The sequence below is a fragment of the Boeremia exigua genome (genome assembly GCF_020726555.1).
Source record: "Boeremia exigua strain MPI-SDFR-AT-0100 chromosome Unknown C7974scaffold_7, whole genome shotgun sequence".
In the NCBI taxonomy this organism is placed as follows: domain Eukaryota; kingdom Fungi; phylum Ascomycota; class Dothideomycetes; order Pleosporales; family Didymellaceae; genus Boeremia; species Boeremia exigua.
Window position 1 is genome coordinate 2,250,851 of NW_025763524.1, and position 25,663 is coordinate 2,276,513.

The 25,663-nt window shown below is 31.2% G+C and overlaps 1 protein-coding gene across 1 annotated transcript; it reads right to left on the reverse strand.

Moving 5' to 3' along the window:
- Positions 1–9,229: 9,229 nt before the first annotated feature.
- Positions 9,230–10,100, reverse strand: C7974DRAFT_338325 (uncharacterized protein). Its single transcript, XM_046139229.1, has 3 exons — positions 9,918–10,100; positions 9,598–9,859; positions 9,230–9,548 (listed from the first exon to the last, which is right to left on the reverse strand). Exons 1-3 carry the CDS (start codon positions 10,021–10,023, stop codon positions 9,509–9,511), a joined length of 408 nt encoding a protein of 135 aa, XP_045996717.1. The 5' UTR covers positions 10,024–10,100; the 3' UTR covers positions 9,230–9,508.
- Positions 10,101–25,663: the final 15,563 nt, after the last annotated feature.

Consider the following 25,663-nt stretch of genomic DNA (forward strand, 5'->3'; position numbering starts at 1 on the left):
AAATAGTTTAAAGAAATAATCTAGCGCGCTCTAGTAACTATTAGAAATATTAAGATTTCTACTAACTTCTTTATTTTAAAATTAATATTAACTCTAATTATACTTAGAACCTATTCCTTATAGATACCTAATATATATTTTAGTACTAAGTAGATAGCTAAATAAGGTATATAGTCTATTTAGAGGATTAAGCATTATATATAATATTTATAGTAGTAACTAATAATATAGTTAGGGTAGTTACTTAAAGATCTATAATTTTAAAAGAATTAGTAGTCTAAGTATTAGGCTTAAGGCTCTAGACTAGCAATACCTAATAGTATTAGGCCCTAAGGCACTATTAGTTATAGCTATGCGCCTAGTATAAGGGAGAGGTTAGCTAGTATAAGCAGACTACTTAATACTTCTATAAGCTATAGATAAGGACTAATAGATATTAAAGATAACTAGTAGCATAGATAAAGACTTAGATAATATGCTACTTAACTTTATATAGCTATACTATATTAAGAATAAGTATATAGTATAAAAAGTAGAGTTCTAGAAGAATTCCTAATAGACTATTAGATACTAAGTTATAATAATATATAAGTCTAAGGCATATAAAGTATAGCTAGTATATAACTTATTAGTTATACCTTATTAGATAGAAGGCCTTCTAGATTAGAAAGAGTAAGTAAAGGTATAATAGTAGCTTAATAATAACTAATTATAGTAATAATTCCCTAAATATATTATACTTTAAATAGCTAATTTCCTATTAGGCTAATATATAACCTTAGCTAGACTCTAGTAGATAAAAATTACTAACTAGCTATAGCTATATAAAAGGGAGATGCTTATAGAAGTATTCTACTATTAAGAGGTAGTACTAAGCTTTAACTTTTCTAAATCTAGGTAAGTATATAGTAATATATGCCTACTTATATATATTAATACTATTAAGTATAAGGTATAGAAGAAATGCAATTTCCTAATCTTAAGAAAGCTTTAAGCTAAGGTAGCAAGCATAATTTAGAAGTATATAGACTAGAGTATGCTTAAATATTTAAAAAGCCTATATAGTAACCTATAGTTCCTAGTTAAGAAGAAGGATTATAGCTTTTAGTTAATTAATAATACCTAATAGATTAATAGGGTTATAATTTAAGATGCTAACTTACTACTAAACCCTAATAAGTTCTCTAAAGAATTTATAGGCTGCTAGGTAGTCTTACTAATTAATTTCTTCTTAGGATATAACTAAGTTAAACTATATATAGATTTTTACCTACTAATAGCGTTCTATACTCTATCTTATAGGCTTATATAGTAGTATATACTTCTAATAGGCACTATAAACTTAGTAGTAGAATTTATATATATAGTTATAAAAATTCTATAGAACTTAGTTTCTACTATAAGCATGCTATATATAGATAATATTATAGTAAAAGGCTCTAAGTTAGATTATTAAGAAGAAGAATTACTACCTAGTATCTAAAGGTTTATTAGGGAGCATATTGTTAATATAGATAAGGTGCTTTAAAACTTTAAGTTAGCTAGAGCAATAGTATTAGAGTTAAAAAGTAAATAGTATTATAAGAGTATAGGTATTATAGAGTATATAGTTAATAAGTATAGCAGGTATCTAGCATAGAAAAAGGTATAAAAGATTATTAACTAGCTAGCTTATATAAGCCTAAGAGATATTTAGATATTTATTAGGCTCTATATTTACTACTAAGTCTAGATACTAGAATTTACTATTATTATAGCTCTACTATTTAACCTACTTTAAAAAGATAAGGATTTCTAATAGACTATTAAAGTAGCTGCTATAATAGTAACACTTAAAAAGTAACTAATAACTACGCTAGCTTTAGTCTCTATTAACTATAGTAAACTATTATATCTAGTAATTATTTTAGTAGATAGTAGCAAGAAAGGATAGGGAGTAGTAATTTAATAGGAGGACCTAATAAGCTGTTAGCACCCTATATACTATAAATTAGGCATATAGTTAGTATTAGAGTAGAACTAGGATTCTAGTAAATATAAATGCAAGGCTATACTACTAGTGCTTAAGAAGTTTTGCCCTTAGATCTATAGAATTTATTTTATAGTAGAAACTAACGCTAGAATACTAGTAGACTAGTTAAATTATAGTACTATAGACCTGCTAGAAGCCTTAATTATAAGGTAGTTAGCGCTATTAAATATATAGGAATTTAACGTATACTATATTATAGGGAAATAAAATATTATTATAGATATGCTATTATAATAACTAGAAGAGGTAGAATAGATGCTACTCCTGCTTCTAGAAGATGATATTAAGGAATTTATTAATAAATAGCTAGGATTAATATAGTTAGTAACTCTAATAGACTATTAGGTGCTATAATATATATAGTTAACTATCTAGCTTAATATAGAAGTTTCTACTAATCTTTATACTAAGCATTTTAAAAATATTATAGAATAGCTAATATTCTTTTAATATATCTAATTAAGGTTAGTAGAGGGGCATTTAGATAGTAATAGTGTTTTAGTATAGTTTTAGTAAAAGTAATCTATTAACCTATATAATCTATTAGCCTATAAGTTATATTACTAGAATTATATAATTAGACTAGACTATAATATACCTTATAGGCAAGTAAAATACTAAGTAAGTAGAATACTTTTACTAAGCCCTTACTAAAGCCTACTCTATTATAACCTAAAATACTATAAAACAGTACTATATAAAGTAAAACAAGCTATAATATTACTTAGAGACTACTTCTATATTATTCTTATATATTTATATATTATATCTAGTCTTACTATACTATCTATAGTAACTTTAGGTTAGCTTAGCCCTATTAGTATGTACCTACTTTTTTACCTTCTTACTATTACTACGCGCCCTAAACTCTGTTAGAGCTATTAATTACTAGCCCTCCTTAACTATTAGAGTCTCTTCTACCTAAACTTACTTTCTTTTATATAATTTTTATTAAATAGCTACCTTATTTACTACTTAAAGCTTAGTAATCTCCTATTATACTAAAACTAGCTTATATATAACTATTACTATACCCTTAATATAATACTTAAGCATGCTTATTATAGAATTTAGTAAGCTACTCTAGTATTTCTTAAACTTATCTTAAATTAGAGTAGATTATAAGTTAAATTCTAGAGTATTACTTAGGGTTTATAACTACTAGGGCTTATTATTAATAGGTAGTAGTAGTAATAGCGTATGCAGCTTTATATTAAGGCTACTTATAACCTATTCTAGGTTAAATAGGACTAGTCTAGCGCCTTAGAACTTTCCCTAAATATTACTAGAAGTAATTATAGTATTATAGGCGCATATAAAGTATAGTAGAAACTCTATCTTTATAATATAGTTAATCTAGTTATATATAAGTATTTTAGCTTAGCGCTTATATACCTTCTTTAAAGTAGTAAAATAAGCTATATTAAGAGGCTATATAAGGTATAATAAGTAGGGAGGTAAATAGAGAGTAATTATCTTATTATTCTTAAAGTACTACTAGAATTTAAGAGAGTTATAGCTCTTATAACTATTAATAATAAGTAAATAGTAGGTGCTAATAGTATACTCCTTTATATACCTATTAAAGTACTCTATCTAGTCTAGACTAAGCTTATTAGTAGTCTAGCTATTATTAGAGACTCTAATAACCTAGTCTTAAGGCAGATCCTCTTCTCTATACTAGGTAGAGAGGTAGTAGTAGGCCTTAAAGATAAGGAAGGTAGGAATAGCCTATCCTTTAGTATTAATGCCTACTATAGCTATAGCCTACTCCTAGTTACCTAGCTAGACTACCTTTAGCTAACCTTATTATTCTAAAGCTATAATAACTGCTTCTTAGGAGATCTAGCCTATTATAAAGCCTATTTTATTAAAGTTATATATATCTTTATTCTAGATACTATACTTAGCTTTAGTATTAGCTACTAGGCTAAACTAGCCCTATAGAACCTTAGAATCTTTATAGAGGGCTCTCTTATAGTTGTTCTTATAATTAAACTTAACTATAAGCTCTAGGTGTTGCTTAATAAATATACTAGGCTAGTTTATACTAATAGGGTCTAGATTATACTTAGCGTATAAGAAATTAGCTATAGTAGCTATATCTAAGAGCTAAGGGGAAAATTCTTAAGTATCTAGCTTAAAAATAAGTTTAATAATTACTTTCTTCTTATTATTATCTAGCTTCTATAAGTTAGCTATAATATTAGTATATAAAGGTTATTCTATATATTATCTACTTAGTATAGCTTAAGGAACCCTATAGATAGTAGTAGCATATTATAGGGATAGAGTTATATCTTGTTAAAGAGCTTAAAGCGCAAGCTATACCTAAGCTTCTTAAGATATATTAGTAATAGGTTATTATTAAGATATTAGTATAGAAAGGATACTTTAGTAGAAGCTTAGTAAAAGTAGCTTGCTTACCTATTAGCTTACTTGCCTATAGAGTATATTATCTAAAGTATCTTTTTTATATATATATAAGTTATATCTAGTCTCTCTATATCTCTTATAGTATATAAGTGCCTAGTAGCTATAGCCTAATTGCTCTCCTCTTTAATACTCTTTATAAGTAATCTACTAATTAGCTTTATATTAAGTAAGTATATTCTCTCTAGCTCCCTTTATTAAGACTCTATACTACTATATATGCTTTTTTTTATGCTATTTATATGCTAATACTACCTTATTAGCCTTTTTAAGGCTAGTAATCTAATTATATATTAGCTTAGCTAAGAGCATTACTACCTTAGCACCCTTCTTAAGCTAGTTAATTACCTTAATAATTAAAGCTAGTAATAAGCTCTTATACTATTATATATAATTACTTAATAATATTAATTAAGCCTTAAGCTTATATATATTACTTAGCATATAAGCTTTCTAGAGAGCCTCTAGTAGAGTATCTAGAGTAGGTATATAGCTATATATTAAGCTTTAAGAGCATAGCGTCTAGGTAGAGAGGCATAAGGCCTGCGCCTTAAAAAGCTAAGTAGATATTAGCTAAGGTAAATAATTAACTAAATGCTGCCTTAAACGCTAGTAGAAACTTAAGCTTAGTAATATAGTTAATATAGTAGTAGATAAGGCTCTTAACTTTATAGCTATATGCGTGCTTTAATAGCAAGAAGTAGCTAATATTAAGTAGCTATAGTAGATAGGATAAGTAAGGTAGTATATAGAGCGTATAGATATTCTTCTTCTTATAGAGCTCTTAAAACTTAAGAGAGTAGTAGCTCTTATAGCTATTAAGGATAAGTAGGTAATGCATACTAATAATATAAGTCTTTATATAAGTATTAAAGTGCTTTAGCTACTCTACTTCTAGCTTATTATTTATCTAGCTATTGTTGCTAACTATAATTACCTAGTTGCATAGAATCTCTGCTTCTTTATACTAGGTAGATAGGTAATACTAGCTAGCAAAGATAAGGAATAGTAGAACTAACTAGCTAGCAGTATTAATTATAGCAATTAATATTACCTACTTATAATTGCCTAGCTAGATAGCCTTTAGCCTACCTCTCCTCTCTAATTCTATTATAATAAGCTAAGTTATAATCTTGCCTATTATAAAGCTAGCCTTATTAAAGTTATAGATATTATTATTATAGATACTATACTTAGCCTTTATCTACTCTATAAGCTTAAACTAGCTCCTAATTAGGGCTAGATTCTTATATAAGGCTCTCTATCTATTATACGCTTAATTAAAATATATTATAAGACTATCTATATACTTAATAAAGTTGCATAGCTAGTAGATACTAACCTAACTAGTGCTGCGTATAGCTAGTAGCTTATTAGCTATATTATATATAGCTATATATATAGGCGCAAATCTATATATATCTAAGTTAAGTATATCTAATAATTACCTGCTCCTCTAGCTTAGTAAGCTTTTTTAAGTTAGGCTGCTAATTGCGTTAGGTGCGCGTCCTAGCGCGTTAGTATTAGAGAGTAGTTTAAGAGACTTTATATGCATAGGCAGCAGATCTCTTAGTTTATATTTAGCATTAATTAAGAGATAAGATTATAAGGTTTATATTAGCCTTATAAGAGCTGTTTTAGCTATAGTAGAAGAGAGCTATAGTTAATTAAAGTATATATATTGCATAAAGTTAGTAAGGTAGCCTACTCGCTTATAAAACATATTAGCTTTAGCATAATAGGAGAATACTAAGCTTTAAGCAGCTTTAGCAGCTACTATAGAGCATAAATTATATAAAAGAAGGTATATTTAAAAGGGAGAGTCCCTTTCTATAGAGAAAGGCTAGCAATTAGCAGCTCTAAAGGAGTTTAGGGCGTATAGTAATAGCAAGAAGTAGAAGAAGTAGGTGCGCGCTAAAGGAGGTAAACTATCCTAATAACGCTATAGATAGTATAGAGAGAGTAGGTATAACGCGCAAACTTGCAAAAATAAAGTAGAAGAGATCCTTAAGTAATACTATAGCTTGTTTTGCCTTATATAGGGCTAAAGTATAGTGTTTTAGGCTATAACATACTAGATAGGTAAGTTAATTACTCTGCTAAGACTCTACTAAAATTCTACCTTCTTATATAATACTATAATAATAATATAAATTAGGACCTTTAAAGAAAGCTAGGATATAGATTATACTTTAGGCTATTAAATAAGATATAATAATCTCCCTATAATATACTATAGCTCTCTATAATATATCTTATATAATATTATATAATTAATATACTAGATAACCTATATAAGCTAATTATGTGCCTAAATTAAAGAACTTAGATAAAAATAAGGAGGAGGTAATTATTTAGTATATACTTAACCTAGATATAAGAGGATTTACCCCCTAGCTAGCTATAGTAGCTAATATAGCTAATTCTTTATATAAGAAGTATAATCTAGGCTATATAAGTATAAAATAGCCTAATATATTTATTAAGTACTACTCTAAGCTCTAAGTAAGGTTTAATTATAAGTATAACTATAAGTAAGCCCTCTATAAGAATCTAGAGATTATATAAGGCTAGTTCTATCTTATATAGAATATTAAAGCTAAGTATAGTATCTAGGACTAAGACATATATAACTTTAATAAGACTAGGTTTATAATAGGCTAGATATTAATAGGAGTAGTTATTATGTGCTTAGAGCGTTAAGAGTAGCTAAAAGTAGTTTAATAGGGCAATTAGAAGTAGATAATAGTTATCTAAGGCATAAATAGTATAGGATAGGCTATTCTACTCTTTATTATCTTCTAAGGCTATAACTACCTCTCTACCTAGTATAAAGAGGATATAATACCCTATAACTAGATTATTAGAGTCTCTAAGAATAGTTAGACTATAAATAAGCTTAGATTCTAGTAGCTATAGCACTTTAAAGCCTATATAGGGAGGTATACTATAGGAAGGTACTAACTACTAATTATTAATAGCTATAAGAGCTATAACTCCCTCTAATTCTAATAATACTATAAGAAGAGAAAGATTATTATACTCTATATACCTCTATACTTATTATACCTTCTATAGCTACTTAATATAGGTTATTTTATACTATTAAAGAAGGTATATAGGTGCTAAGCTAAAGATCTTATATATAACTAGATTACCTATATCTTAAAAATTAAGTTCCTACTATACTTTAAACGTATATATAATATAGTAATAACTCTAAGTAATATCTAGGGAAGGTTTAGAGGTGCTAGATTAGTTCTATTTAACCTAGAATAGGTTATAATAGGCCTTAACGTTTAACTATATACTCTATTACTACTTCCTATCTCTAATAAGCCCTAGCAGTCCTATATACTCTAGAATACCCTAGAATTTAGGTCTTAATTAAAGCTAGTTTAAGAGAAGATTTAAAAGTATATAGATAGTTTACCTTCCTCTATTATAAACACGCTAGAAAAGCTCTTAAAAGGTGCTAAGATAATAGCGCATTTGCTAGTGTTAGTGTGCAAGTAGGTTTCTAAGCTTTAAGATACTAATAAGGCTATAATATAATATAAATTATATAAAAGAAAGTGTTTATAGTAGGAAGGGACTCTAATAGTTAAAGAGGGGGTATAATTAACTACTCTAGAGAAGTTTATAGTATATAGTAATAGTAAATATATAAAGAAGATAGTATATACTAATAAAGGTTAATAGACTATAAGATGCTATAAGTAGTGCTAGGAGATAGGGAATAACTTGCGTATATATTAAAAGAGATTATAGATAGCTCTTCTATACTATAATATATTAAATTACTATTTATAGGCCTATAATAGGGTGTTATAGGCTAAAAGAGGGTGGAATTTTAGTAGGGTCTTAGTAGAGTAATTAACTTACCTATCTAGTTAACTTACCTATTTAGTATGTTAATAGTATAAGATTTAATATAGTCTTAGTAAAAGTAGCCTACTTACTCTAGTAGTCTGTTTGCCCTATATATATGTTACTATACTTTGCTTTAATATTCTATATAAGGTTAACTAGAGCCTAATACTTACTAGGTTGCTATATAAGGCTCTCTAGTAATTATGCTATTAAGTTAATTATAATTTAAGCTAGGGCTTGCAACAAACAAGGTTACTAGCCTATTTCTATAAGAGATCTAGTTATAGGCAATAGTACTTGCTTTATACTAGGATAGATAGTAGAAAGATAGGTAGGTTTATTATATACTTGTTAAATAGAGACCTATATTAAGATATGCGGCATCTAACTAAGGATAAGCTAGGCTAAGATGTCCTAAGGAACACGTGTTAGATCTACGACTATATAAGCTAGAGGCGGGCGTATAGCACAGCAATGTTATATAAGGGCTTAGGTGTAACTATATAACAATGTGTCGCAGCAGAAAAGGCCTACTTATAGCAGTAATTCTAGAGAATCTAGTAGTCGCGCGTGGCTATTATTTTGCCCTATTTTTCTGCAACACAATGTATCCTTAGAATTAAAGGAAGAACAATAATAACAATATTATTACGAACACGCATACTAAGCATTAGATCTAATAATACTAAGAATAATACTTAGTATGTTAATACTTGCGTGCAGCTTAGGGTTTGCGCAGCTTGCTTACTAATAACACTAGCCTAAGTTAGTATAGCTGCAAGAACACTAACACTATAACGAATTCTATAATACCTGTTATAAGTATAGTCTTAGCAAAATCTAGTTACTAGCCTAGGCGCTACTCGCCTGTAAGGTACGTTATTAGAATTGCATTTATTAATCTTTAGTAAAAGTAAAGTTATAAGGCTCTAGATTTTGCTATTTACTAGTATAACAGCCTGCGTCACTCGCTTGTATGCGTCACTCACTTGTACTCCACGTTATTCCAAAATCCAATTATAGCTTTCGCTGTATTGAGTTGTGTGAATGTAAAACAATTCCGTACTTTGATTGGGGACAAATCTCAACAGCCTTATTTTCTTGTTGTACCATTCCCGATTAGGAGGCAATTTTTGATAAAATACGCCTGGCCCAGCCCGAAGTTGTCGCTCAATCAGAATTCTGTTCGATGGCCCTTGTAACCAAATCGCTACATTGTCAGCGCTGGGATTGCTGGAGGTGACATCATTTCAACCTACGTGTCCATGAATGCGTTTATCTTGACAATCCTGTTTTCCTTGTTAAAGTGGCACACCCAGACATATTCGTTATTGAACGCAAGGCCATTCTTGCAAATTACGTCCACTGCTTTCATCTCAACTGCCGCGCGCTTGTCACCATCGAAGATGATGTCTTGGACGACAAGTTTCAAGGGTGTCGCCCAAGTTGAAGACAACGATTTGATTCCAGTAAAGAAGGCAGCTTTGGAGTTGTATTCGCCTGCAATTGCGCAAAAAGTGCCTGCACATGAGTTAATGTATTGAAGGTTGGCCACAGAGGGTGTCAAGAGTAGACGTACCCTTTACTGTCCACGCGACGTTATCATCAACGTGCTTATAAAACTCTGCCGCATTTCCTTGGCTGAGGTTGTCGAAAATGGCTTCGATCTGCCGGAGCGTTGGCATGACTTCTATTCTCAAGAGCCGATAAGGTTGGTAGTGCAGTGATCAGACTCGAGTCTATGTAGTTTTTTGGTTCTTAGAATCTACTCCGCACCACGTGATCTAGGGCGGGACTCCGGCATCTCATGTGCAAGCTAGGTACCTCGGTAACTCAGTTAGTCTTCTTAATAACCTTATCTACTTCGCTCCCATTCCTGAAGTAACCGAAGCCGGCATGGCGTTCCAAGCTGAGGAGACCCACGCTGGCACAGACGATAAGCCGTTGCAAAATAACGGTTAAGGCTGTAACTGTGAAGGATGCAACAAGCAAACAAGCAAACAAGCAAATCTATGTAGCAGACTAAGCGGAACAGGTTTCAGTCTTGACATTATCCGCTACATAAATTATGAGCTGAAATGTATAGGCATTTCTGTCGATTGGACCACCGCTATTGGGATTAGTGAACGTTAGTAAACACAAAGGCAGTATGATTATGTCGCAGGCCAAGCGCTGTCGTGAACCTAAACTGTGTTACTACCGTGCACGGACACCCAACGCCCGGAGGCACCCAACGCCCGGGGAACCACACAACCATCCCAACTTTGACGCATAACAACTCACCACTATAGAGGAAAATAATACTGCCCTTATAGAAATAGATAGTTTTAAACCTAGAGAACAGTTTATATATACTTAAATAGTAAAAAAGCATAGTGTTAATTGCTTAATGTTAGCGCGTTGCTATTAACGCGTGCAGGTCCCTTGCAAAGAAGCTAATTAGGACCTGCTAAAACTTACGCTATAACAAGAGGAGGAGCTAGTTAAATATATAATAGAGCTTACTAGCTGCCACTTAGTACCTATATAAGAGATAATACGAAATTTTGCGTTAGTAGTAGCTAAAACTCCCTACTCTAATAGGTAGGTTAGTTAGTTCCTTAACTATTACTATATCTACCTTATCTTAAAATTAGTTACTACTATAGACTCTAATTAACATAATAGTAATTTAGAGGTAAAGTTTAATATATACTTTAATACTCTATACTTAAAGATTACTAAATACTCTATTAAGCCTAAAGATAGGTATAATATAGATAAGAAAGGCTTTATTATTAGAGTACTTAGTAGGAGTAACTATATCTTTAGTAGGCGTGCTTAGAAGAAGGGGGAGGTTAGGCAGTCTAATTAAGATAGTAACTATAAGTAGGTAAGCCTATTAGCTTGCATTTATGCTAATAGTACTGCTCTATCTCTAGGGGTTATATTTACCTCTAAAAACTCTACTATCTAAGTAAGGTAGGTAGCTAAAATTAACCTAGAAACGCATCTAATTTATGCTACCTTATTGCCTACTAGTTAGACTAATAATAATATAGGTTTAGTATAGCTTATATAGGTATTTAATTAATATACTAAGAGAAAAGTATTATAAAGGTACTGTCTGCTCCTAGTAGATAGTTATAGCAGCTACCTAACTTAAGACTTTCTTAAGTATTGCTATTAGAATTAGATTATTATAGCGATACTACCTCTATATAGTACCTAAACGTTCTAACTGTTAGATATAGTATGCTTTAAATCGCTCTTATCTAACTACTCTAAATGCCTCGCTAGCTATCTTTAAGAGTCTTAAGGCCTATCCCTAATAGGAAAACCTAAGTTTATACACCTATTCTAGCTAGTTTAGATAAATACCTTTACTAAAACGTTAGTACTTAGTGCCTTTAGAGCTACTAGTATCTTACTACTAAATGCTAATATTATACTTAATAGGTTTTGCTATATATCTTAGAGCTACTTACTATTAATATCCTCTAGTACCTTAGCTTATAGTAGCGATAATTAGCTAAAGGCCTGCTTACTACTACGTGCTAAGGTAAAGGATCCTTAAAGTAGAGGTGCCTAGAAGCTAGGGTAAACTATCTACTATCTATCTATCTAAAATAAGCTACTTAATAAGGAGGTAGCTAGCCTATATACTACTCTAAACCTCTAGAAGAAGAAGAAGAAGTAGCTAAATAAGCAGCTATAACTTCCCCCTAATAAGAAGTACTATAGAGGTGTAATAATATAGTCTCCTTAGACCTTCTAACAAGCTTAGGCTTATATAGATAAACAAGCTTAAGAGGATAGAGATAAGGCACTAAAAAAGGTAGAGATAAAGGAGTTAAGAGCTGCTAATAAGCAATATAACGATATAATTGCTAAGGAGAAGCATATAAAGCAGGTAAGAGAGAAAGAAGATTAGATAAGGCTCTAAGCTATTAAGGCTGCTAAAGTAGCTAAACGCAAGGCTAAAAAAGATATATAAACTTTCTAATTAGGCAAGCAAAAAGTTTTATAGGCTATAGTACCTAGAAAGAAGCAGAACTATAGTAGTATAGGTAGTAGTAGTTAGCCTATTATTTATAAGCGCTCCCCATTACCTCTATATATATTTAATTGCTGCAGCTGCAAAATTACTCTATAAAAAAGATTTAAGTAGCAAAGTTTATTATATAGGTCTATAGATAACTCTACTAAAAACTCTTATAATATTATCTATTATAGGTAGCTCTATAACCTTATTTCTATATAGCTAAATATAGGTTTACTAGGGCGTTAGGTGCCTCTAGGCGTTAGGTGCATAGATATAGTACCGTGTCTATACGCGCAACGACTAGATTTGCATAATAACTAAAAACTACCTTAATACTATAGTAGTAGGAATATATATAGTTAAAGTATAGTATATTATCTAACTCTCTTAATAGTCTATTAGGACTAGTCTTTTAAGCTATAAGTCTTTATTATGTGTATATGCCTTGCATCTAGTCCTAATAGAGCCTTAAGTTATACTAAGTAGTTAATACTCTACTATATATCTCTCTACCTTATAGAGCTTAGCCTTATTAAGCTTATCTTATCTACTAATAAGCAGCTTAGTTATAACTAACTTAACCCCTCTTAGTAGGATGCCTTAGCCTAATAGGATTCTAGGCCTATATATCTCCTCTAGCATTAAGAATAATAACTACCTATTATATCCTATATAGTAAACCTTGCCTAACGCCCTAATAAGCTCTTAGCAGCTTATATTAACCTAGGTCCTAATAGTTTTATAATAACTTATTTTGCTAGTTTATATTATTATTTATACCTCTATTTATATCGTCCTCTAGCATTATAGCCCTTATGCTAGCTTAGTTTATAGACGCTATTAATAGCCTACTTTATAATATTAGTCTGCTTACCTTATTAATACCCGCCTATTACCGCCTATTTTTATTACTAACAGCTATTTATTGCTTTATATACGCGTTTGCTTCTACTAGCGTATGCGCAAAGCCCTTTGCGCCCTAATAGCTTATTAGCTAGGTAAGTAAAGGCGCTCTTAGGCAGCTATACTAAGCAAACGCGCTAACTTTACTACTAGATTCTAGAGCCTATGCGCAACTTCTCTTACTACCTAATATTGCTAACCTTTAGGTGCATATAAGCTAGCTTAGGCGCCTCTCTACTACCTTCTAACTCTAGCCTTCTATTAAGCCTTTTAATTAGCACTTCCTAATTCTTTAATTAGCACTTCTTAATTCTTTATGTCTTAGACTAGATTTAATAACCTGCCCCGCTATAGCGATAGTAGTAGCGGTAATAAGAAGCCTTCTAGAGGTTATAGTAGGCTAGGAAGTGCTAATATTAGTCTATCTAAGCCGCGCCTAAAGACTCCTTAGGTCCTTATCTAGGAAGCTAGTATATTTATGCTCCCTTTGCTAGGCCTAATAGGCTGCTAACTTCTCTAGTATTGCTATTCCTTAACTACTACCTAGACTAGCGCTTAGCCTATAATATTAGTAACGCTCTCGCCTTCCTTTTTAACTATATATATATCTAACTACTGCTATTTCTTTAATAAATTGCAGAGGCTTATAATGCTATTAGCTTAAGCTATCTACTAACTATAGCTAACCCTTAGCTATTCTATATTCTACTAACTAACAATTTCTAGCCTTATAATATAACTCTCTTCTAGTTCTTCTATAAGATACCTTAAAAGAGGGAGCTAGTTAATCTATATACCCTTATATAGTTAGCTAATATATAGGCTTTCTATTAACATGCTATTAAGCATAGCTAAAGGGAGGGCTATTCTATTAGTCCCTATAGCCTATTACTAACTAGTTTCTTGCTAGCGTTTACTATAGGGGCTGTCTAGTATACTATTTCTAATAATAAGGATAATCCTACCTCTAAGTATAATCGTTATATCTATACTAGAGATCCTTATGCTTAAGTTACTAATCCTATAAAAGGCAAGGTCTTCCTACTAGGCGCCTATACTTTATACTAGAGGGCATCTTATAGAAATTGTTTATTTAGTAGGCCCTAATAGCTTCTTAGGTTCTTACTTTCTACTAACTGCAGGCAGCTTAGGCTTAGCAGGCTGCTAATAAATTGCCTCCCTCTCCTTCTAAGGTTAATTAATTTAATAAAGGCTACTGCAAGGCCTATAAAGTTATTAGCAAGACTACTCCTTCCTATTCTAATTTATATTTTAGAGCTAGCTGCTAGGCTGCTTAGAATACCTTAAGTAAGGAGCTAGCTAGGTTAGATATAGATAAGAAAGAGTAGGATTGCGCGTATAAGATTGCCTCTGCCTATAATATTAGTTACTTTACTTAACCTTGCAAAGGCACTACCTTCTATAAGCGCGTCTAGGCTACTATAAATCCTGCTCTAAATTCTCCTTAGCTAGCCCTAATAAGTCCTATAGGTTCTATTGCTAGAAGGACTAATAATAAGTTAGCTATCTATTTTCTAGCTAATTAGACTAGAAGAACTATGTTACCTAAGCTAATAGATCTTAATAATTTTATCTAGCTATTATCTGCACCTAGGTCTCCTGTTTATAGTTCTTCTAGTCCTAGCTTGCCTATACCTAGCTCTCCTAGCTCTAATAGAGGGTTAGGCATATTCTCTTGCTATACTAGCTTCTTACTAGCTACCTAAAGAGTTTTAAGACGTAGTTCTAGTTCTCTTATTTTATAGGAGGATTATAAAGTTTTTATAGATATAATAGAGTATATAACTAGCTTTATCTAGACTCCTTATTAGTCTCTGCGTTTAGTCCCTCTATAATCTCCTTAGACTTCTTAGCAGTCTTCTATATAGCTAGCTTAGTAATCTCCTTAGACTTCTTAGATATCGCCTTTATTATTAGCCTAGAGATCTTCTTTGCTATCTCTAACCTTGTTGCCTATGCTTTATACTTAGGCCTTATTACTGCTTTATTCTTCTGCGCAGTCTTCTCCTCTAGTCCTAATAGAGAATTAGGTGCCTTTAGCTTTGCTTAATACTATAGTGTCTTAGGCTATAGCTTAATATAACCTTCCTTAGTAGTTCTCTAGTTATAGAGGTCTATTAGGGGGTAGTGCTGCTTATAGTAGTTAGCTAGGTTCTCTAGGTTATAGTTAGCAAGGTCTGCCTGCTTAGCAAGATTGCAGTTAGCAAGGTCTATCTAATAATTCTTAAAGGCCTAGCAGGCATTACTAGTATAGTCTAGGTAACGCTCCTTATTATAGTAGCAAGTAGAGTAGTAAAGGAGGTTTAGCTACTTAACTATTTTAGTTTTCTAGCTTTATAGTTTCTAGGTTAGTCTGCTAGTTCTTTCTTGCAATTTTAGGCTTTAATAATTTATTAGCTGCTACTATAGTTTCTAGAGTTCTAGGTTAATTTACTAGTTTCTTCTTGCGATTCTAGGTTCTAATAGTTCTTTAGCTTAGTTTTCTTATCTTTTAATCTTAAATCTTAGCTTTTTAAAATAAGATTTTTCTATTAACCTATCCCCTCCCCTACTTAAAAGACTTAACTAACCCTTAGTTAAGATCTATCTACCTATCCTTATTAAAGCTACTCTAGTACTTATACTTCTCCTTCTCTTCCTTAGATAGTTTATGCAGGATCTAAACCTTAACTATCTTCTTAGCTAACTTCTGCCTAGTTTTCTAAGGTCTGCTTAGTATTAGTATATCTAACTATCTATTAGGCGCTCTAGGCAGCTCCTCCTATCTGCTTATATCTAGCCTAGTAACTATATTTACTAGCACTAACCCTTGCTAGTAGAATTTTATAACTCTATTGCCTGCATATATTATGCATAATAGCGTTCTATTAAGCTCTTTAATTAGGTATATGCTCTTATTAGAGATTCTCTAAATTCTAAAGGGCCTCTTCTACTATAGTTATAATTTATAGTCTCTATCTATATAGATATTATTAAGGACGTCTTAGATTAGCATAAGATCCCTAGGTTCTATTAGAGCTAGCCTTAGTGTTGCTTATATATTAAACTATTTCTTCTCTATATCTCTTAGCTAAGTAACTCTATTAACTACTTTTTAAAGTCGATTATCCCTATATTTAAATTATTTTACTTTTATTACTAGTAATATTACTATATCTATTACTAAGTCCTAAGAGAGCGTTTACTATATAGGGACGTGCAACTTAATAGGTAGTATATGTTCTCTTCTATATATAAGATATATTAGCATCTCTCCTATTAATTGCTTTGTAGTTACTCTATCAGCCTATAGAGCTAGGTGCAGGTTTAAAACCTAATTTCTAGTTATCTTTTAGAGTGCTAATACTAGTTTCTTGTGCCCTCTCTTAATAAGTTCTTAGGCCTAGAGATAAAATATACTAGCTACTACCCTATTAATTCTATATAAGGCAGCTAAGTCCTTAACTATACCTTTGTTTTCTAGCCTTCTATCTACTAATATCTTAATTAGGATTCCCTATTATATAAAGATTACTTCCTCTAGGAACTTTGCAGCGCTAGCTAAGTTATTATATTATAGTGCCCTTACCTCTAGATATCTAGATAGATAGTCCCTTGCAATAATTATATACTTTTAACCCCTAATCCTATTAGGCATATAGATAACATCTATTATAATCTACTTCTATAGGCTATTAGGACTAGATATTAGATAGAGTTCTTCTTAATACTACTTTATTAAGTATACCTAGCATTCCTTATAGCTGCGAATATACCTCTATACCTGCTAAAATATCTCTAGCTAGTAGTACTATATCTATACTTTATGCTATATACCCTTCTAGCTATAGTAACCTAAATTATTATATAGCTTAGTAATAATCTTTATCTATTATTTAGGATTATTAACTACTTGCTATAATAGTCTATTAGGTGTTGTTTTTACCTATAGAGTTTTATCTACTAGTATAAATTAAAGGGCCCTTCTCTATAGCTTTTAGAGGTTACCTTTTAAAAGGTATCTTAAGTTCTTTATAGTTAATAGCTATTCTATAATATCCTTAAACTTATTAGTATAAAGATTAGGCTAGACTTCTATACTAATCTTAATAGCTGCATGCGCATATTATAGCATCTAAGGCTCTATTAGGATTAATAATTATATTGCCTCTAGTTATTTATTAATAAATTCCTCTATATTATTCTTAGGTTTTATAGGGGGTGTCTATTCTAGTTCTTCTAGCTATTATAATAGCGCGTCTATAATAATATTCTATTTCCCTACTATATGCTATACCTTAAATTCCTATATATTTAGCAGCGCTAGCTAATATATTATTAATGCCCTAGGTAGGTTAGTTATACTATAGTTTAGCTAATCTACTAGCGTTCTAGCGTTAGTTTTAACTATAAAATAGATGCTATAGATCTAAGGGCGAAACTTCTTTAGTGCTAGCAGCATTACTTTATACTCGTGTTTTCTAGAATCCTAATTTTGCTCTAAGGCTAACTATACCCCTAATTTATATTATATAGAGTACTAATATCCTATTAGGTCCTCCTGCTAGATTACTACTCTCTATTCTTTTTTACTACTATCTATAGAAATAATAATAGGGCATAAAGGCTTGTTATAGTTAATAGAGACTAATGCTAACGTAGTTATTAGCTGCTGCTTAAGCGTAGCTATTGCATTAGCAGCCTTAATAGTCTATTAGAAATCCTTATCTTTCTAAAGCAAGTTAAAGAGTAGTACTGCAATAATAGCAAAGTTTAATATCTAGACTCTATAGTAAACGCAGAGCCTAATAAATATCTAGATATCTTTTAGGCTTATATAGGTAGGCTATTCTAGAATCTTATAAACCTTCTTCTGCGCTAGGTATCTTCTATATTTATTAATAACGTACCTAATAACGCCTATACTCTTATAGCACTATTTGCTTTTAAATCTAGACGCGGTTACTCTAGCTAACTTAAGGTTTTAAAGTACCTTGTCTATATTAATAATATGCTCCCTAATAAACCTTTAGACTCTAGGTAATAACTCTTCTCCTTTATAGTCTATCTTAGGTTCTTTAATAGCAATATTGTCTATATAGAGTATACTAGCTATAGGGATAAGATCTTATAGAATCTTTATAATAACTTATATAAATTCTATAATAGAGTTTATAGTACCTATTAGGAGTATATACTACTATACTAGCCTATAAGATAGCGTATAAAACGCTATTAATAGGTAGGAGTCCTTATATAGCTTAACCTAGTTATACCTAGAGAAGAAGTTAATTAGTAATACTACTTAGCATTCTATAAATTCTTTATAAAATTCGTTAGAGTTAGGTAGCAGGTTAGCATCGCGAATAGTAACCTTATTAATTTATTAGGCATTATTAATTAACTAATACCTATAATCTTTCTTTTTAACTAGAAACTAAGGATTACTATATAGGCTTTTTAAGTATTCTAGCACTTCCCTATCTATATATTCTTAAATTATATTCGCTACCTCTACCTAAAGCTTCCTTAGAATTAGAAAATTGCCTTCTTTCTATACTTTATATTTAATAGTATTAATGCAAACTAGTAAATAAATATTATTATATACTTATCTAGATTTAGAGAAGTTAAAGCTTAGTGCCCCCTCGCGATAGTAGAACACTTCTACTAGTATTTCCCTTTCTTATAGTTATAGCTAACTTATAATCTTTATTTACTAGACCTGCTTAGCAGTTATATATTATTCTAATAGGAATTTAGCTATTTAAGGCGCGATATACTTAGTAAATCGCTGCTAGGATTAATTACTATTAGGCAGTTACTATTTGCCCGCTTATTTCTTCTAGTTAGGCTTACCCTCTACTTAATAAGGTATAACTAACGAATTATATACTAGTTATACTTTGCATGCTTTAGACTTATATATTATTGCGACTTAGTATCTAATAGTCTATTAGAATTCTTCCTAGAAGCCTGCCTCTTTTATTATATATTAATCTTCTACCTAGCGCAGCTATATAAGGTTAAGCAGCATATTATTTAAGTCCTTATCTATATATCTAGCCGCATATAGCACGTGCCGATCCTTATCTACTGCTTATAAAAGCGTTAAATAGTCTACTTGCCTAGGCTGCCTATGCCTACTTACTAGGTAGGTAGACGCGACTAATAGTTTATTAGAACTTGCTATTATTAGGTCTTGCTTGCCTAGAGTCTTAAGCCTAACGCTTAGACTCCTAATCCTTTTAAAATTATAGATTCTTAAGCAACTATACCTACTATATTATTAGTTGCAGCTATAAATATTATATAAGATATATAATCTTCTAAGTAGACTATATACCTTATTTATCTATTAGCTTAGTATTAGAAAGTATATTAGGCGTCTGCTAGAAACGGGTTTCTAAGTATAATTAGTATTAATAATAATTTTAAGATAAAGAAGTTTATTAGGATCTTAATATTCCTAATAGTTACTAGAGCCTACTAGATTATTTCTTTAAATTATTTAAATAACCTATTAGCAGCTTATAGCTAGGATAAGGCTATTTCTTATAGCATTAAAGTATTAATAAGTCCTACTGCCTATACTATCTTTAGGTAAATTATATTAAGTTTAGCCCCTAAGTCTAGTAGGGCGGATATCTTTATATCTCTAATGCTTATTAGGGCTCTAGGATAGTCTCTTTAAACGTGCTTAAACCTATATTCCTAATTATATTCTTGTTATTAGCTTATAGTTTATTCTCTATCTTCTAGCTCTATATGCGCTGCTTAGTACTATTATAGTAGTATTAGCGCAGCAATCTATAATCTATTAAGACTTAATTTATAAGTGCCTACCTGCATAATTATGCTATTATATACTTCTATATATATATACTCTAGATAGAAAAGTATTAGGTTGCTAACTTTAAATACTAGGGCTTTATTAGGCTTAGGTATTAGTAGTTTCTCTGCCTTAGCTTATATATAATATAGCTTAGTTATTCTCTTATATAGTTCTAGCGCTAATACTAATAGGTCTTATAGTAAGACTTCTACTATTATCTATAGTACTTATTTTATAAGCGCGTTAGAGTTGCTTATAAGGTAGTTAAGCAGCCTAACTTTCTATGCTATATTTAGCGTCTATTACTCTATAGAAAAGCTATTAACTTCTATCTTGTTATTAGCAGGCTTTATACTAACCTATTTATTATCCTTCTATCTTCTATTTCGAACTATAGGTACGTGTCCTAATACTGCCTTAGTAATAGCTGCGTTTTTATACCTTGTTTTAATTATATTAACTTATATTCTTAGACTAGTTTCTATTATTATAAATTCTATATTTCTTTAGTAGTTATCTTCTTCTAGAAGACCTACTACTTGCGTGCTATTATTATCTATTATAATTATATTACTTATAATCCTAATAACTCCTTAGTTCTTATTTTCTTATTTATATAGGTTTACTATCGTAAGCAGATTAACTACCTAGTGCCTACTTGCCTAAAGCTAGCTCTTAATGCCCTTAATAATTAATAATATAATTACTATCCTACTTATACTCTATACTTCTTCTTTTAGGTTTTTTTATATTCCCTATGCTAGATAGTTTCTTAGGTTAAAGTATATCTACTTGTTTTAAATTATCTTTATATAATCTTTATAATTAGTAGCTATATATCCCTACTTTCTATATGCCTAATAGTCTATTAGGGCCTTAGGCGCTGCTAAATTATAGGTTAGTTAGTATAGTACTAGTTAGAAATTATTTATTAGTAGCAGAGTAGGCTAAAAATTAGTTATTAGTAAGGCGTAGCTAGCTATTACTAGTTAAGTCTTAACGATACCTTAGTGCGCGTTTACTTAGTTTACTACTATTATAACTTTCTTCTATACTTCTAAATTAGCTAGTAGCTCTGCTTCTTATAGAGCCTGCGCGATAAGTAATAGGTTTATTCTATTAAGCTTAACGCGTAAGAATTTCTTAATTAGATTATCTACCTCTCTCTAAGTAGGCTTATACCCTAGTAGCATCTATACTCTATACTCTCTCTAGAGTTGCTTAAGCACCTTATTTAGGTCTATTTATGCTAGTTAAAATAGTAGTAGTCCTATAGTTCCTAATAAGTTATTAGCTAATAGTCTATTAGAGTTTAGTCTTGCCTATTTCTTAAAAGCTAGATTAAATATTTTAATCTTAGCTTCCCTAGAGGCAACCTTGCTAAGAAAAGGCTTAATCTTAGTATAGCAGAACTCTTCTAGCTTTATTATAGTTAACTTAAATTTATTTAGCACTTTATTAAGTCGCTGCTTATTAAGTCTCTTAGCAAGGTAGAATCCTTTATATACCTCTAAGACTATGCCTACTTTAAGGCATTAATTAAATTAAGGCCTAAAGCTATTAAGGTAGCTTTATAGGGGCATATTTATTATTACTAAGCATATTATATACTAGGCGCGTAGTAACTCCTTAGTCTCTTCTTATTAGGCTTAATTAAGATTATAAAATTACTTCCTTATTGCTTTCTTTATGCCTAACTAGTTATTAGCGTTCTAAGCAACTATAAAGTTAGTTATACTTATTTTAATAATATCTCGCTAAGTATAGTTATAGTAGCTAAGAAGTTACAAGATTCGGTCTCTAATAGTCTATTAATAGAAGCTAGACTACTGCTTAAGTTCCTTAAGAAATAAGGTAATATTATCTCTATTAAATATAAGGGGGATATTAGCAAAGAGTGCTTTCTTATTTGCATAAGTATGCTAGGCATTAGCTTGCGCTATATAGCTTACTCCTCTTATAATATCTATAAGAAAGGCTTAGAGGTTATTACTAATTACTAATAGCTTATTAGTTATAAGTTACTAGATAAAGGGGTCTAGGGCTATCTAGCCTACTATGTTTTTAGCACCTAGGGGCATAGCTATAATACCGCCTTCTATTAAGCTTATAGGACTAAAATCTTAGTTATTAGATATAGCTTAGAGCTTATCTTTAATAACTAATAGGATAAGTAAGATTAGAGTATATATTATAATTATAATAATTAATAACATATCCTAGAACTGCTAAAGATATACTATTTAATCTTATTCTCTTTAAAAGGCGGTTCTAATAGATAATTAGATATACTATAAGGCTATAGTTGCGCAAATTAGATTTCTTCCTATTATTACTGCTAAGGGATTATTAGGCCTATTACTAGCTTGTTAAGATCTCTCTTGCTAGAGGGTAATCTTATACCTGCACGCTTGCTGCATTCTTAAGCTAGAATAGATACCTCCCTTTTATACTAACTAGTTCTTTATACTATATTATAACTATCTTTTAGTTATATCTAGATAGAAGGGAAGAAAAGAAGAAAGTAAACTTATATATAGAAGTAAAAGTCTATAGCATAGCTTAATAGGTTATTAGGCTTAGCATAGCAGCAGCTTAGACTTCTAATCTAAAGAGATGCTAGTTTAAAACGCGCTAGAAATGCTAATTTATAGTAGTAGGAATATATATAGTTAAAGTATAGTATATTATCTAACTCTCTTAATAGTCTATTAGAACTAGTCTTTTAAGCTATAAGTCTTTATTATATATATACGCCTTATATCTAGTCCTAATAGAGCCTTAAGTCGCACTAAGTAGTTAATACTCTACTATAATACTTAGAAATAGATAAGGTTATAGAGCTACCTATAATAGCTATTATTATTAGATTTTATAGTATAGTAGTAATTAATTACTTATAAAAAAGATATACTATTTAAATTTTGCTAGTAATTTAAGATTATAGGTATATATTATAGTTTTAGGTAGAGGAGATAGGAGTAGCACTAGCAGACTACCTCTATCTATGTTACTATTTTAACTATATTTTTAATACTTTTTTAGCTAGGTTACTTATAAAGCTTTCTTCTTACTCTTTTAAGGTAATTATATAGCTTTTATAGTATTATACTCCTGTTATTAATACTACTTTTTAGCCTCTTATTTAGCCTTCTAAATTACTATATTAGCCTTCTCCTTCTTATATACCTCCTTAGCTATCTCTCTTACTATATGCTTCTCTTCCTTCTCTTTTCTCTTAACTAGCTTCTTAGTAGCTGCTACTTTCTTATTAGTTACTTTTCTAAGCGTCTTTTTCTTCTCCTCTTACTTTCTTATTCTTTTATAGAAGTATACTTTATTAATCTTACTAGGTAACTATAAAATAGTACTACTATAGTACTCTTACTATTACTATAAATCTAAGGCTTTTTTCTTCTTTTTATACTTCTTCTACTCCTTTAAGATCTTTTTAAGGCTATCTATCTTATATTAGAGGAGTAAGGCTTTAACTAAGATATAGTAGATTAATTATCTTATCTTTTTAGTATTATAACTACTCTTATCTCTAGTAACCCTCTATAATAACGTCTCTATTTTAAGCTAATTTTTATTACTAAAAATAGATAATAAAGTAGTATCTAAGTTTAAACTCTCTAGTATTTTAGTAAAGTAATTAAGAATAATATTAGGTTTAAGTAGATAGATACCTATTACCTTAAAGAACTTAAGTATTAATGTTTTAGTAAAGCTAGATATCTATACCCTCTAAAATAAGTAGAAGAAGTCTGCTCTAGTAATAGATAAGTAGTTCTAAGCCTTATAGATATATCGACGCAGGTAATAAGATTCTCTAATATAGTTCCGATTCTACTATAAGGTATATAGGAGCACTAGGAAAGTTAATAACTAGGGAGAATCTTATTCCTATAGGTCTTGTACAAAGAATACTTAAAAACTATCTATCCTAGAACTGCTATAGGCTTGCCTTTTATACCTATAAGTCTTGGTTAGCTATAGATAGATAAGAAATAGTAACAGAGGTGAGTCGGGACTAAGTTAGAGGGGAGTTAGAGGTTGTTTAAGTTAGGTAGTATCTTGTTTATAAGATTCGAGATTTTAGTGGTCGATTCTTATATTACCCCTCTCCTTTATAGTTATATCGTCCCTAATATAGTTAATTAGCCTTGTGCTTGTCCCTACACTAACTTAGTTCCAAGCTAGCTCTACTCTGCCTCGCTATCTCTTTATTTATGCCTCGTTATTATTTATTTATTATATAATTGTTAACAAAGAACTCTGCATTTGCATGCGGCGCGCGCTTAGCGGCGGCTAATAAGGCTGCACCTAGATAAGTTAGAGGGCTTGCAGGTCTATAATACTATTTATATAGCAATTTTACGTACCTAGTATAACTAACTAGGCTTAGCGCCTAAGCTAGTAGCAAGGTGTAAACAATTGCGCCTGTGTACTAATATTCTCTAATAGACACTACTTTCTGCTATAAGTTAACGTCCTTACTTTTAACTTAGGCCCCTGCTAATCCTTCCCTAGGCTTATTTCTTAGTTACTATGCTAATACTAGTCCCTCCTGGCGCTCTTGCGGTGGCCTATTAGGTTATCTGCCTTTGTTCTGTGCGTGCCCTAGCAAAGGGCAATTGGATTAAATAGAAGTTTAATTCAAGAACCTTGTCCTGGTGTGCGTACTGCATATAGCAGAATAAGAAGTGTTAACTAGTAATATTATAATATCCTTATCCTACTTATAACTATATGCTAACCTAGGAAGGTTCTAATTTATATTGGTCCTAAGTACGCCGCTCTTAAGGAGGCGCTTAACGCATAGGTTAAGGCGTTAGTAGAGGATAAAGAGAGGATTTTAGCTAGGGAAGCTGCTGCTGTAGAGAAGGTGCGCGCAGATACGTGGCGCGACGTTTGTTAGGCGGCGCTCGAGCTTTCTAGTGTTGTGTAAGTGGCTACTGCATAACTTAAGAAGGTGTTAGCAACTAGTGTTCTTCTATACTACTTCTATATGCAACCTGCCTATAACGCGCGGGCTTAAGAGACGTTAGAGAGGCTTACTAAGGAGGTAGGTATCCTAATAGAGGAGGTCTAGGCGTTAAGGAAGGTGGTAGCAGACCTTTAGCAGACGTGTAAGGCCAGGGCGTCCGCTTAGGGAAGCAGTTCTGCTGCTGGTGGGAGTTAGGGTTGCAGTTCGCGACATGGTGGAGGTAGTTGTTGTGCGCGAGGCGGAGCAGCATAATAAGACGACCTTGAGATGCTAGACAGGGGGGACGAAGAGAGCGAGCTCTCTAACATCCTTTCTAACCTGTCTAACAAGGAACTCTAGTTAGAAGACTTGCCTAACCTAGCCACGTTATAGCTCTAATATATATTAACGTTTCCTTTATTTTAGGCGTTTGCAGGACAGGTTTAAACTAGAGGCGCCTAATACTATAGATTTCCTTTATTATAATTAACCTTACTATTTTCCCTATACCTACTACTCTCCTTGCTAGGTTAATAACTACTATAAGAGTTTAGGCAGAGGGCCTAGCTATTGTAGGTACTTCTAATAATATGC